The sequence below is a fragment of the Rhipicephalus sanguineus genome, chromosome 5, assembly GCF_013339695.2.
Source record: "Rhipicephalus sanguineus isolate Rsan-2018 chromosome 5, BIME_Rsan_1.4, whole genome shotgun sequence".
NCBI lineage: Eukaryota > Metazoa > Arthropoda > Arachnida > Ixodida > Ixodidae > Rhipicephalus > Rhipicephalus sanguineus.
Window position 1 is genome coordinate 184,165,688 of NC_051180.1, and position 12,819 is coordinate 184,178,506.

The following is a 12,819-nucleotide window of genomic DNA, read 5'->3' on the forward strand; positions in this document are numbered from 1 at the left end:
CCCAACGTCACCGACGAAGAAAATCTCGATGCCGCCACCTACTTACAACGTGCCGAAGAAGCTCGACAGCTCGCCCGCCTGCGCATCAAGACCCAGCAGCACACCGACAGCCGTCGCTACAATCTTCGACGACGCTTCGTGGAATACCAGCCCGGCGACCGTGTTTGGGTCTGGACGCCGATACGCCGACGTGGGCTTAGCGAAAAACTCCTTCGGCGATACTTCGGGCCATACAACGTTCTTCGACGCCTCGGCGCTCTTGACTACGAGGTCATCCCGGACGGCATTACGAACTTTGTTATTGTAATTTATTTGTGTATGCACTTGTTTTTTTTTCTCTTCTATGTTCTTTCACAAGCATCGGGACGATGCTTTCTCAGAGGGGGGCAATGCCACGCCCACTTCTTGTCTTGTTTTGATGTATTCGGGTTTGACTGGCAGGGACGGTTATCAACGCTCGATGCTGTCCGCGAAGCAGTGTTCGAGAAGCTTCGCGATTGCAGTAGATCGTTTTGTTAAGATTGCGCCCCGCACGCGAATGTTCCAGCTTCGTCTAGAGATAACGCCGCCACCAGCGATATTGCTGGAAAGTTTGATAGCGCCTGTATAAAAGCCGACGCGCTTGACCGCTTGTCAGTTGATCGACGGTCGACGCTCTGTTCGCCGCTATCAGTGTATTGCTGTAGTTTGACTTTCAGTTTCTCGGCCACAAGTTCGGCCAAATAAACAGTTTCATCTCAGACGTGCTGACTGTTGTCTTCGTCGACGTCACGACCACGTGACACTATATAGCATACATTAACGTGAGAAAGAGAGAGAGGGAAATAACTTAATTGAGACCCCGAGGAAATGGATCATGGGAGGCCTTATGGGATTCCTTGGCAACTAATAGAAGTGCACTTGTGAGGAACCCACTACGCTATAAATCATCATAATTTTTGTGAATTAGGGAAGCAGTCGCTATGCCATTTTTCGTCCTTCTGCGAAGAACCGTGGTACCCGCTAAACACCTGTAAGGCATTATGTGCATTTTGTTGATGCTATGGCTGATGACGATGAGGAGTTATGGCAGAGCCCTTTGTAATGGGTTGGAAGCATTCAACAACCCACTTATTGCGCAATTCGCATTGTGTGACGCGTGGTTACAGAATCCGCATTGTGTGACGCCTGGTTCTTATTTTACTCTTCTACCACGCTACATTACATAGGTCAATGCGGTTCCTTCCCGACATGAAGCCTGTATAGGGTCTTTTTGCAAAGCAGTTTCAAGCACCGATATGGCTCTGATGCAGAATACTGGGCTCCAACGCAGGGGGCCCAGGTTCGAACCCCGTTCCATCCTGGAAATTTTTTCTTATTTCGTCTTTTTTTTTCCTATTTCGCGTGATAGCGGTTATGGACACCAGTGGCGGTGGACAACTACAGCGCCAAAAACGGCCCTTGTTGTGATCTCATAACAGCTTTCGCTGTAAAAGGCAGCATTTACACAGCTTGACTAAGCTCTGGTGACCGGTACAGCAGCAGTGGCAAGATGATTTGTGACGTAGTTCTTATGTACACAAATATTAGCAAATACATAAAAAATACATGATTACATATGGATATATACAAAAACAATTTCGCTATATGTTTATTTCGAAAAACATGAAGGTTTCCATCATGTTGCACAGACAGGTCAAGTAAGCTTGCCTTAGTAATGGTTAGGACATCAAAATTTTTTCTGTCTAGCCCACTTAGTGTGGTTGCCAGTGCATATTGAAGCGTTTCACTTCCATAATGTGTACGAGAAGGGAACAAAGTATGCTGTGCGATACCTCATAAAGCAAGAAATCATAGTGTTCCAGAGATTTACTAGTTCTTCAAATAGTTCGCCATTGCTAGTTCTTCAAATAGTTCCTCTGCCTAATGTGGCATTTTAGAAGGTTCTATTTAGTTTATACTTGTATATATCAGTAATCTTCATGATTTTGTGTTCATGAAATAGAGGTCCCATGTGCTCGAGGGACCATTCATGCTGCCTCTTTGTACGAGACTGCTAAGTGTGCCGCACAGACACGCTGCCTTCACGAACGAAACCAGCTCGCCATTGCTAGTTCTTCAAATAGTTCCACTCTGCCTAATGTGGCATTTTAGAAGGTTCTATTTAGTTTATACTTGTATATATCAGTAATCTTCATGATTTTGTGTTCATGAAATAGAGGTCCCATGTGCTCGAGGGACCATGCTCGCTCTGAAGGAGCGTAATGTTGCATCCTTATTTTGTGCCCTGATGACAACAAGGACGACGACCAGTTCGCTTGATGGTCCCATGCAATCAAAAGACATTCTGCTAGCCTGGATTTCAGGTGTCATTTTTGAGTATGACACGACACTTGTACTGTTCATGATAAAGCCTCTGTGCTTTGTGAACTGCTACAATACTATGCAGTAAAGCTGCATGATTGTGAAGGTGAATAAAGATCGGAAGTATATTCCTGGACAATGGCTGATGCACTTAATGCCACTTGTGCTTGTGTACTAAAACTACAATGCATATGTAAAGAGCACGGAAACTTCATTAATGTACCATTAAGCACAGGTCAGCGTTCTTTCAAACTGCATGCCAGCACTTGATATTAGTAGCTTGCATGCTCAGAATGCTGCGAGGCACTGACTTCTGCACATCCACAATGCAACACTGTAATTTGCTGCAGAGTGCAATATCATCAAATTGTGAACAATGGCAATGGGAGTGAAAGCTGCTAGAAATTGTTAAAGCAGATATTTGCTTAAGCATTATTTATGTCTTTCTTATCAAGTAACATCCTTCTGCCGGCACCATTTGCAATGTTTGTTTTCGAAGATTCTTTCCTGATGTGCTAAAAAGATCCAATTCCCCGAGGGCTCAGTTAAAAAGAACAACAAAATGGTTTATTAAAAATACAATTTATTGGCTTTCAATGTAAAAAGAGTAAATCACAGCATTAGCAAGATTTTATTTTACAAACCACTATGTACAATGCGCAAGATTTATATAAGCAACACATAAAAGCGTGCTTTGGAGAGTAAACTCAATGGCCTCCACTTAGAAGGTGCCATCTTCTTCTTGCTGGTCAAGAAATAGCATCAGGGCTGCAGCCTCGATGGGAATCAGCAAGTTTTCTGTGCCATCGTGACCCTGTTATGAAATGACATAGGTGAACAGTGACACGAAATCTCTGACACAGCATATGCAAACACAGCTCTCAGAAACCTCACTAATAATTAACCACAGAAGCCTGCACATGTTTTTTCTGAAATCTTGACATGGTGCAGATGCCGAGTCAGTCAGGTTTCTGGTTACTACCTGATAAAAGGGCACAAAGGTGCCGAAGCTAGTACACTCGAGAAGGTAAACACTAATGACATTACAACCAGCTGATACCTGACTGATGAACTGATCAGTGACTTCAGAAACAGCTGCATGACAGATGTCATTTGTCTATATAGGCTATTGCTTCAGTATTAGCAAGACGTTGTTTAGCTGTTTTCTTCTAACTGATGCACCAGACATAGCATACTACCAGCTTTAAGTATGAAGAGTTTAAAAGCAACAAGTACTGTAAAAGCATAAATTGTATATTTAAAAGTATTTTTTCAAAAAATATACATACATAACACGAAAGTGCTCCTTCACCTTATACAGGAGTCCTTTACACGATTTCACTTGTCTAAGTACTTTGGGATAAGAGGAAAGAAGAAAAACAAACACCAGGCCCGTATGGAACACGCAGCACAGTCACAGCAAAAGCTGGAGGAGAAGCCTTTCTAGAGCCCGTTGTAAGCTCTCTTGGTGCAACTACTGTAAGTACAGTTGCAAGGTACCCACTAGGCCATAAATCATCATAATTTCACAAAGTAGGGAAGTACTCACTATGCCATTATTCACCATTCTGCGGAGAGGCGAGGTACCACTATGCGTCTCTAAGGCATTATGTACACTTTGTTGATGCTGTGGCTAATGAGAACGAAGAATTATGGCTGAGCCCTTTGTAATGGGTGGGAAGCTTTAGACTACCCACTCTTTATGCAATTTGCACTGTGTCATGCCTTGTGTTATTTTTACTTTTCTACCGTGTTATATTACATCTGTTAACGCGATTCCATGCCCAACATCAAGCTTGTACAGGGTCTTTTTGCCAAAGTGTTTCAAACACCGGTGTGGCTCGGCTACCACGCAGAGTGCCTGGGTTCAAATCCCACTCAAACCCTGTTTTCTTATCTCATTGTGTGTGACAAATGTTACGGGCGCCGGTGGCAACGGACAACTACGCCCCCAAAATCGGCTGTTCTTATGATCTCGTAACAGCTTTTGCTGCAGAAAAACTTGGGTGTACTAGGATTAGTGGGACAGTATTGGCATAAAGCATTTGCAGTGAGCTGTGCCACTATGGGTTGCAGTGATGATAAGGTCAGGAACTGACCGCAAACAGTTTGTTATAATGTGGATTTAATTAAACCGAGAGGCTATGGCGAATGGCAAAAGTGAAGCGAAAAATGCTGGATACCTGGAGGCACACTTATTCTGAAGCTTTAGCTTTTTTTATTCGTGTGCCGACTCATATATTGAGCCTTTATCATTATGTTTGTCTAGGCTCTCTGTTCAAAGTGCGCGAAGGTGAAGACGTGGGGTTTGAAAATGGCATCCTCACAGTGCCGATCCACCTTTGAACGTCACTGATGTGATGTGCAAGCTGCACAATTGGAAGAAATATATTCCTCCAGACAAATAGACTGTATTGGTCCAAGAACAATATAATTATGTGAATACACTTCCTAATTCACATCACCAAGGTCAGGAGGTATTTAAACTACGCAAAAAGTGGTATTTAGAAGTTACAGTGACAGTGTTGAATCTAGAGAGTAGATCATACAGTGTTGAATCTTCCAGTCAACCAATTCAAGGAGTCTACGTGAGTCACCTCAAGCAACCACGCAGTGATCACAGTATCAACTATGAGCAAGACATTTCATGAGAAAGAGGTGGTGCCCTGTTTTTGTAAACGCGCACAGCCCTTCGGTCAAGCTAACACTAGAAAAACAAAGTGCTAGCTTCTGAAGCATGATGCATGGCAGCCACAGTAAAGTGTCCAACGAGACATGCATCCTGCCAGAAAAAGCAGGGCAATCCATTCAGGTGAAGGTGAGAATGGCGCCATAGACATTTCAACAAAAAGGTCACAGTTTTGATACAAGGGCAAAAGAATGAATGCGGTAGCAACAAACTTGAATGTTATACGTAATAAGGCTAGCAGCTCCCTCCTTTAACATCCGACCTGACGTAACTGCACAAAACACCGGCATAAAGAGACGCGGCCCTGAAGCGAGTGAAGCGGCCTTCATGCTGTCTATTACTTCAATGCAAATTGAGGGGTGAAGTAGTACCGTATTTATTCGAATCTAACGCGCACCTTTTTTCCGGAAAAACGAGTCCAAAAATCGCATGCGCGTTAGAATCGAGTACCGAAAAAAAAAAAGAAACTCGGTTATCGTATTGCCATCGACATTTCAAAATGGCCGCCTCCTACGCTCCTTGGCCATTTCTGCCATTTGTTCAGTTCGTACGTGTGCTGAGGAGATTGTCATCCCGTTCTGCGTTCGCATCGACGGCATGGAAGTGCCGACTCCAAATACTCGACGAGTGTACCACCATGCCGCATTTAAAAGAATAGTTATTACATGTGCAGAGAGACGGACGGAAATCGGGCCGCATCGCGGTCGTTCGGATATAGTTCGGAGTTCCCGAAACGTGCGTGCGAGACTGGCGCGAACAGAAGCAGAAGATTTTTTACAACAAAGCTTCACGAAAAGGTTTCAGTGGACCAAAGCTGGGCCGGTTTCCCGAAATCGAAGAGTGTTGACAGCGACAAGGAGTTGTCCGACAGCGACGAGGACTGATCCATTACGCGACTCGTATCGCCGCCGTAGTGGTGACAGTTTTAGCGGCAAGGCCCGCTTTTTGACTTTGTGTTTTACTTTTTTGAAACTTCAGTTCTTTAAAACCGAAATACTTGTTCGTCTGAATGTGCGAAGTTTGACTCCTACGGACTTTTTTTGTTCTTTTCTCTCACGAAAAATGGGTGCGCGTTACAATCGATGTATTATCTTTTTTTTTTTTTGGTCGCGGAAAACGGGTGCGCGTTACAATCGAGGGCGCGGTAGAATCGAGTAAATACGGTACTCGCTGTTGGGCTAGTTGGTGCATGTCTGAATTCAATAGTCAATTTCGTGCCAAAATCACGACCACACTGAGTACTTACTACAAACCACAGTGCTTACAAAAGTAGGAGCCATTCCCTAATCCCTGCCAAGATACAGTGCACGCGACCACGCCCAGCCAATCAAAGTACTACACAGTTCTGCCAAAGCCACACAGCCCCCCTCTGGGGCCCCTTCCATGGACAGCCCCACCAACACAACTACGCCCCCCCCCCCCCCGCCCCACCAAGACGAGCTCGCCAGCTTACTACAGAGAACTTGTGGTCATATATGAAGCAGTTCAACACTTTCACCACATTCTTGAAGTGTCCAACGAGACATGCACAATCTATACAAACCACAAACCTCTAACCTAGACCTTCTCTCAATGCCGAGACAAACTCCCGCTGGTCCAGCAGAACCAGCATTTATTGCCCAGTTTACCACTGACATCCAACATGTCAGCAGGAAAGACAACATGGTCGCCGATGTGCTCTCACATGTGGCAGCTATCAGCTCTATGCAGATAACAGCTGACGTCATCGCCAAGGCTCAGACTACGGACACTGACTGCAAGAACTCCTTAAGGGTCGGTCATCACTACAGCTGTGACATGTTGACAAGATGAACCAGGCCCTATGTGCCCCTGTCCCATTGCCGTGCCCTTTTCAACCAGCTGCACAACCTCAGCCATCCCGGCATCCACACCTCTACACGTCTTGTGGCTGACTGCTACGTATGGCCCTCCATTCAGCATGATTGCCATTCAATGCCGATGCGCAAGGTCACCAGGCACATTACTTCACCCCTCCGAGCATTCTCTCAGCCCTCTGCTCGGTTTAAACACGTCCACCTTGACATTGTAGGACCGTTACCCCCCCCAGCCAGACCTTACTGCTAGCGCATCGCCACCATCGACCGGCATACTCAACGGCCTGAGGCATGGCCCCTCGAGGTAACCTCTCAGTTCGGCCCCACTCGCTGTGTCACAACCTACCAAGGACAGTTCCGAATGGCAACTTCTCAGGCTCCTAGGGCTCACCATCTGGTTTAAGCGCTTGAGGACTATCAGTTACCACGTCCGCGTCGATGGAATGATCGAGTGCTTCCACCGACAACTCAAAGTAGCCATCACGTGCCAACTGGACTCAACCTGGCTCGAGGCCATCCCAGCCATCTCCCCAAGTCATCACGCCAACCTTTAACCCGGACATTCGAGCTACACCCGCAAAGCTCTTCTATGGTGAATCACTCCGGCTCCCAGGCGAATTCCGTGCTGCACTGCCATCCAACACTGTGACGTAAGATCCCAGCGATTCATCGCCCTGCTCCAACACACCATCGCCACCCTCCACCTGTCACCTGCAGCACACCACTGTAAGCCTCCACGTTTTGTTTTTAAAGGGACACTAAAGAGCAAAACGATTTTTCTCGCATTAGTAAAGTAGTCTTCCCCGCTATAAAAACACCACGCTTGCTGCGAGAAGCCGCTTAATAAGCGAGAAAATGCGCAAAAAGAAAATACAGGTGGCGACACCATCTTGGAATTTCCGCACCATTTGCCATGACGTCACATATTTCTGACGGCACCTGCTTGGGCCTACGTAGTTCCTAATCGGTTAAATCGAAGTACATTGTCCTCTGAGGGGGCCAGAGACTTGACATAACGAGTTTGTGGGAATTTCGCCGCGCCAGTGGCGCCAAAATACGTTAAAAATGCTCTTTGAAATCTTTTACGTCACGAATTACAAAGTTCGGCGTGAAATTTAAAAATGAAACTTTGAACTTGGTTTTCTCCTCTAATAATAAACCTATGGTGGTGAAATAAACCACACGAGAGTTCTCTGACCACACTTTATCAATCTAAACCAATTCATTGTTCCTCTTTAGTGTCCCTTTAAGGACCTGGCAATGTGAACACAAGCCTTCCTCCACAACAACACAGTATGCAGGCCTTTCCAGTTGTCTTGCAGCGGACCCTACCTGGTTGTCAATTGCAACGAAAAAACTTGACCCTGCATGTGAGCAGGAAGGACGTCCATGTCTCCAAGGAGCGGTGCCAGCAGGGGGCGCTGGCTGGGGCAGCCACCCCCACCAGAATTTCCGCCTGCCCCCACTTTGCCCCTCCCCCCACAAGAGCAAACACATTCAAAACACAACGCATAAGTTGTCCACTTCCCTGCCCCCCTGAAGGAACTCACTTGTTGCGTGTGCCCCACCAGTAAAAAAATCCTGGCGTTGCCCCTCTTTTGACAAGCTCAAGCAAACATGCATTGCTTCCAACAAACGAGGGAACACCAGTGCACTGCAGGCATCCATCCACAGCCCCTGACATTGCAGCCCACTTCATTTCACAACACGCTATGGACATGAGGGCTCTCCACTCCGCAGTGGGGGAGATGTGGTGACAGGTTCTACGCAACGTTTTTTGCGCAGCGTCCACCTTGTCATCCTCCACCCCTGCTGTGTGCTGCACTGTGCGGCAGATAAGCAACACCACCACCACAGCGTCACTCTCGACAGCCGCTAACAGGGAACATAGAAAAGCAAGCTGTGTGGCTTGGACGGCACGCTCACTACCTGGACGCATGTAGTGTCGGTACGCTCACCCACTGCTGCTGCTGATACAATAAACTGCTGTTATGTTTTCTATGTTGGGATTGGCTCCTCGGTAGACGCAATGTCCCACAGGTATTTATCAAGTTAATGAAATGGCCACAAGAGCACTAAGATTGTGTCGTGTAAATCATGATGGATATGAAATGCATGTCATGATTGTCATTTTGTTGTGCATAAGGACAGAGACAATGAAGACCAGTGAACATGCTTGCCATCCCGAGGCAGAAAAGAGAAGGAGATGAAGTGGAGATCTCTAACTAGCCAGCAGCTCACCTTCGCAACCTAATAAACGACGCCCTTTCAGCCTTAACGGTCTCCTTCAAGCGTAACAATATTATGACTTGCCATTTAGGCTGACAGAGCACCAATACCTTGTCATGCAAATAATGACATGCATTACACAACATTCACGTTATGACCTGTCATTTATGTTCTGGACACACTCATGCCGTGGCATGCCAACCTAAGTATATATGAAGTTAATGAAATGCCATGAGAGCACCAAAACCATGTCATGCAAATCATGACGTGCACGACATGATTTTCGTATTACAACCTGTAATTTACCCTCGTCATGCCACACCAATTTTAGTACAGTCAACTGCCGATTTTACGGACATGCTCGAAAATTCGGACGCTTTCACGGCACCGTCACCAGCCCCATAGACGTCAATGTATAAGAACGTCTGAAATTTCGGATGCTGAAACTCTTCGGCGTCCAATTTTTCGGACTTTCTGCCCAAACTGTGGGTGCAAAAGGCATTAATTAAAGCCGCCACCTCTTCTGCGTCTATTATCTTGTAGGTTCCAGCGTTTTCGTATCAGAGTCCAAAAGTCAGCTTTGCCGCAATGCCGAAGTGTTTTGGGGTGAAGCAGACCAGAAATTCAAAGGGCCGCTAACATGGCGTCTTGCGGCGATGTCTTTACGAATAAGCAGCGGAAATGCACAGAGGCGTGATGGCGGCAGGTGGCAAACGCGCCAGTATGGCCAATGCCTCCTCTAGAAAGATGCCTGCCGTGTGAGCCAAAAACCTCCTGCCCTACCCGTTCCCTCCTTCATCGTTTCTAATAAGGGCAACAGCTGGCGATCCTTGCGGTGGCCGCTTGCAACACACATTTGCGCGTGCACACATTACCTCCCTCAACGTTACACCACGTCAGCCCCATTGAAAACAATAGGGGAGAACGTGGCGCCATCTCTTGACAAGCAACCACAACCCAAGGCAGGACGGCTACAATGGGTAGCCAGCGACGCTGCAGGCATGTTTCTAGAGGAGGCGTTGGTATGGCTTAATCGCTGACAACCCTTCCGATAAGCATCTTCAGTTAATTAACTGGTCGTTAGTGCATGTGGCCTAGCGCAATTGCATGCGTACTGCACGCATTTAATAGGCGAGAACCCAAACGCGCCACGCCGCCATTCATGCTGCCTCTTTGTACGAGACTGCTAAGTGTGCCGCACAGACACGCTGCCTTCACGAACGAAACCAGCTCGCCATTGCTGCGCCCGTGTGCGCTAAGGAACAGAGTGGGCATCACGAACCCTTTCATGACAAATGCGTGCGTACGGCACAGCAAGAGTACAGTGATGGCGTCAGCTTAGTTAGCGATGTGCTGCACACAACTATAAACGATCGGCTTCACACGGCAGCGAATGCTGCATATCGGTGGAGATTCGACGATGTGTGTGAGCATCGTTTACATGCGCACATGCATCGGGGAAACCGGACGAGTTGACCGCTCTTCCGCCAGTCTTTGTGTTCCGCGTTGCTTCCAAACACTCCATGCGAGAGAGCCGTAATCTATTCCGCGTTTTGCTGGTATCAGTGGTGCTGATCACGAGACACAAATTTGCAAGTGGCGGTTGGCACGTAGTTAAGTGTTGTTTGCGGCAGGTACCGAAATATTTGCGAGAGCCTGGGCGCGCAATAAAATGCCTGATAAGTGTGCTGGGAGGCATTAAAACCATTTTGGACGTGGCTGTGGCGATTTGACTGCTTGAGCAGAATAAAAAAGCATGAATTCGTTTTTTCGGACAATTTCGCGGTCCCTAGGGAGTCCGAAAAATCGGACGTTGACTGTATATATATCAAGTTAACGAAACGGCCATGAGACCACAAAGTCATAGGTGGCTAGATAGGCAGACAGACAGACAAATAGATTGGTGGATACGTTCAAAGTGCCCGGGGTTCGCTAAGAAACGCTTCGCGCTCAAAATGATGCGATGTTAAGCTAGGACACCTGCAGTTTCTGGGCAACAAAAAGGAGAAAGAAAGCTTAAATGGAATACCTTCTTGATCTTGAGCAACATGTGGTCAAGGAACTCCCTCAGTTGGGCTCGAAGTGTGAGGTCGCTGTTGACAAGGAAAGCCTCCCGGCAGCGGTGGTAACAGTCATGAAAAGACATTCCTGGGAAAAGCACAGCCATCAGATGCCTACAGACAGAGCTCTTTAAAGGGGCCCTGAAACCCGTCTGGAACATACTGAGAAAACACTGCTGATCTCTAGATGAGCCACCGATGAACGTTTGAGCCAAATATGTTATGGCACTCCAAGCAACTGAGAACTTACAATATTCCGTAAAAAAAAATTACTTGCTCTTTCCTCTCTGGTGTTGTCACCAACTACACAGCAAATTGAAGCAAGTGCGCCGAACAGGTACTGGCTAATTTCTTGATCACGAGAACATACTCCGTATAAATTCAGTATGTTTAGTTTTATATAAATGAAAAGCATATACGTCTACAATGTCAATAAATTATTTCATATTTGTGCTTCTGGTCTTAAATGACGGTCACGTGCTTCATGTTTTGTATTCAGAACCTGGCCAACACCACGCGTGCTCTTTCAAGCACAATGTGCTTGAGTCAGTCACCTACAATGTGTTGAGCTCATTGCGACAGTACTCACCTATGTACATTGTCATCTCCAAAACCACATGTACACTTACCAGAGCATGGGCATCACTAGCTAGACATTATGACATGTATTGCTTAGCATCAACCTAATTGAAAGCTCTTCAAGCTGTGCAGCCTGTACTTGGCTACTATCCACCAGCCAAGCTGGTCCACACCAGGTGCCCATGTACATTGACCAATGTGCAATTTGTGAGCTCACACTCCAGCACAACAGCTGTGCGCCACTTCTTTTGCTCCATTGTGCAGGTAGCACAGCAGCCAAGAGGTGTCACAAAGTAGCACCAGCATCACCAGCATCTGAACTGAAAGTAGCAGCTAAGACGTTCAATGTTTTGGGCAGTGCCTTGCCCCGTTGCACTCCCTTTTCAGCTTCTAGTGTACTCATGGCAACGAAAGAAGAAAGCACTCGGAGTGTCTGTTGTATCTGTAACTCGGCTTGTGGTACAACTTGAACGATTCTTAATATTTTTTAAACAGATCTGTGAGGCAATTTAGTCTAACAGTGACATCATTCTGCAATTAAACAGATATGTAATGCAGGGCTCATTTAAGGCAGGTTGCAGGCCATCAACACAATTTGAATTAATTTGAAAACAAGACACCAAATGCAATGGAACAGAAAATAACATGCAGTACAAGAAATAGCGTAAAATATTGAACAATTTGGTGCTGAAGGAGAAAAATGCACAAAACCAGACAAGGGTGTGAAGTTGACAAGGGCAGGAGCTATCAGAAGTAACCATTATGATGCAAGGTGTGCTTCTAGCCAAACATGTCTTTGAGGTGTCCAGGCTCTTCATAAACAATGCCAATCCAAGTCTGACACATATAGTGAAAGGTACGTTTCACCACGGTGATTACAGATGGCACCGTCATTCTGCTAGAGCAATATTTTCAGTGTGGTGTTGCCACAGATGACATGCATTTTGGCTTTATCATGAATGAAGCGGGCAGGTAACGCTCACACATGCAATACGAAACTGAAGCCACTTTGAAATGGCACCTCTGAGTGAGATGTGAGTCGGTCAGCTGTATGAGTCAACATGCAACACTCAGTTAATGCACA

At 46.3% G+C, this 12,819-nt stretch overlaps 1 protein-coding gene and 1 long non-coding RNA gene across 2 annotated transcripts in view; one reads left to right on the forward strand and one right to left on the reverse strand.

The window, feature by feature from the left end:
* The window catches only part of LOC125758489 (uncharacterized), a 210,298-nt gene that overhangs the window by 26,765 nt on the left and 170,714 nt on the right, over positions 1 to 12,819 (forward strand). The gene's annotated exons all lie outside the window — the stretch shown is intronic.
* Positions 2,917 to 12,819, reverse strand: part of LOC119394501 (origin recognition complex subunit 2) — a 69,443-nt gene continuing 59,540 nt past the window's right edge. The window contains exons 11-12 of the mRNA XM_037661807.2: positions 11,126 to 11,244; positions 2,917 to 3,157 (exon numbers count right to left, since the gene is read on the reverse strand). Of these exons, the coding sequence (XP_037517735.1) occupies positions 3,065 to 3,157; positions 11,126 to 11,244 (212 nt within the window). The 3' untranslated portion in view covers positions 2,917 to 3,064. The remainder of the gene's footprint in view (positions 3,158 to 11,125; positions 11,245 to 12,819) is intronic.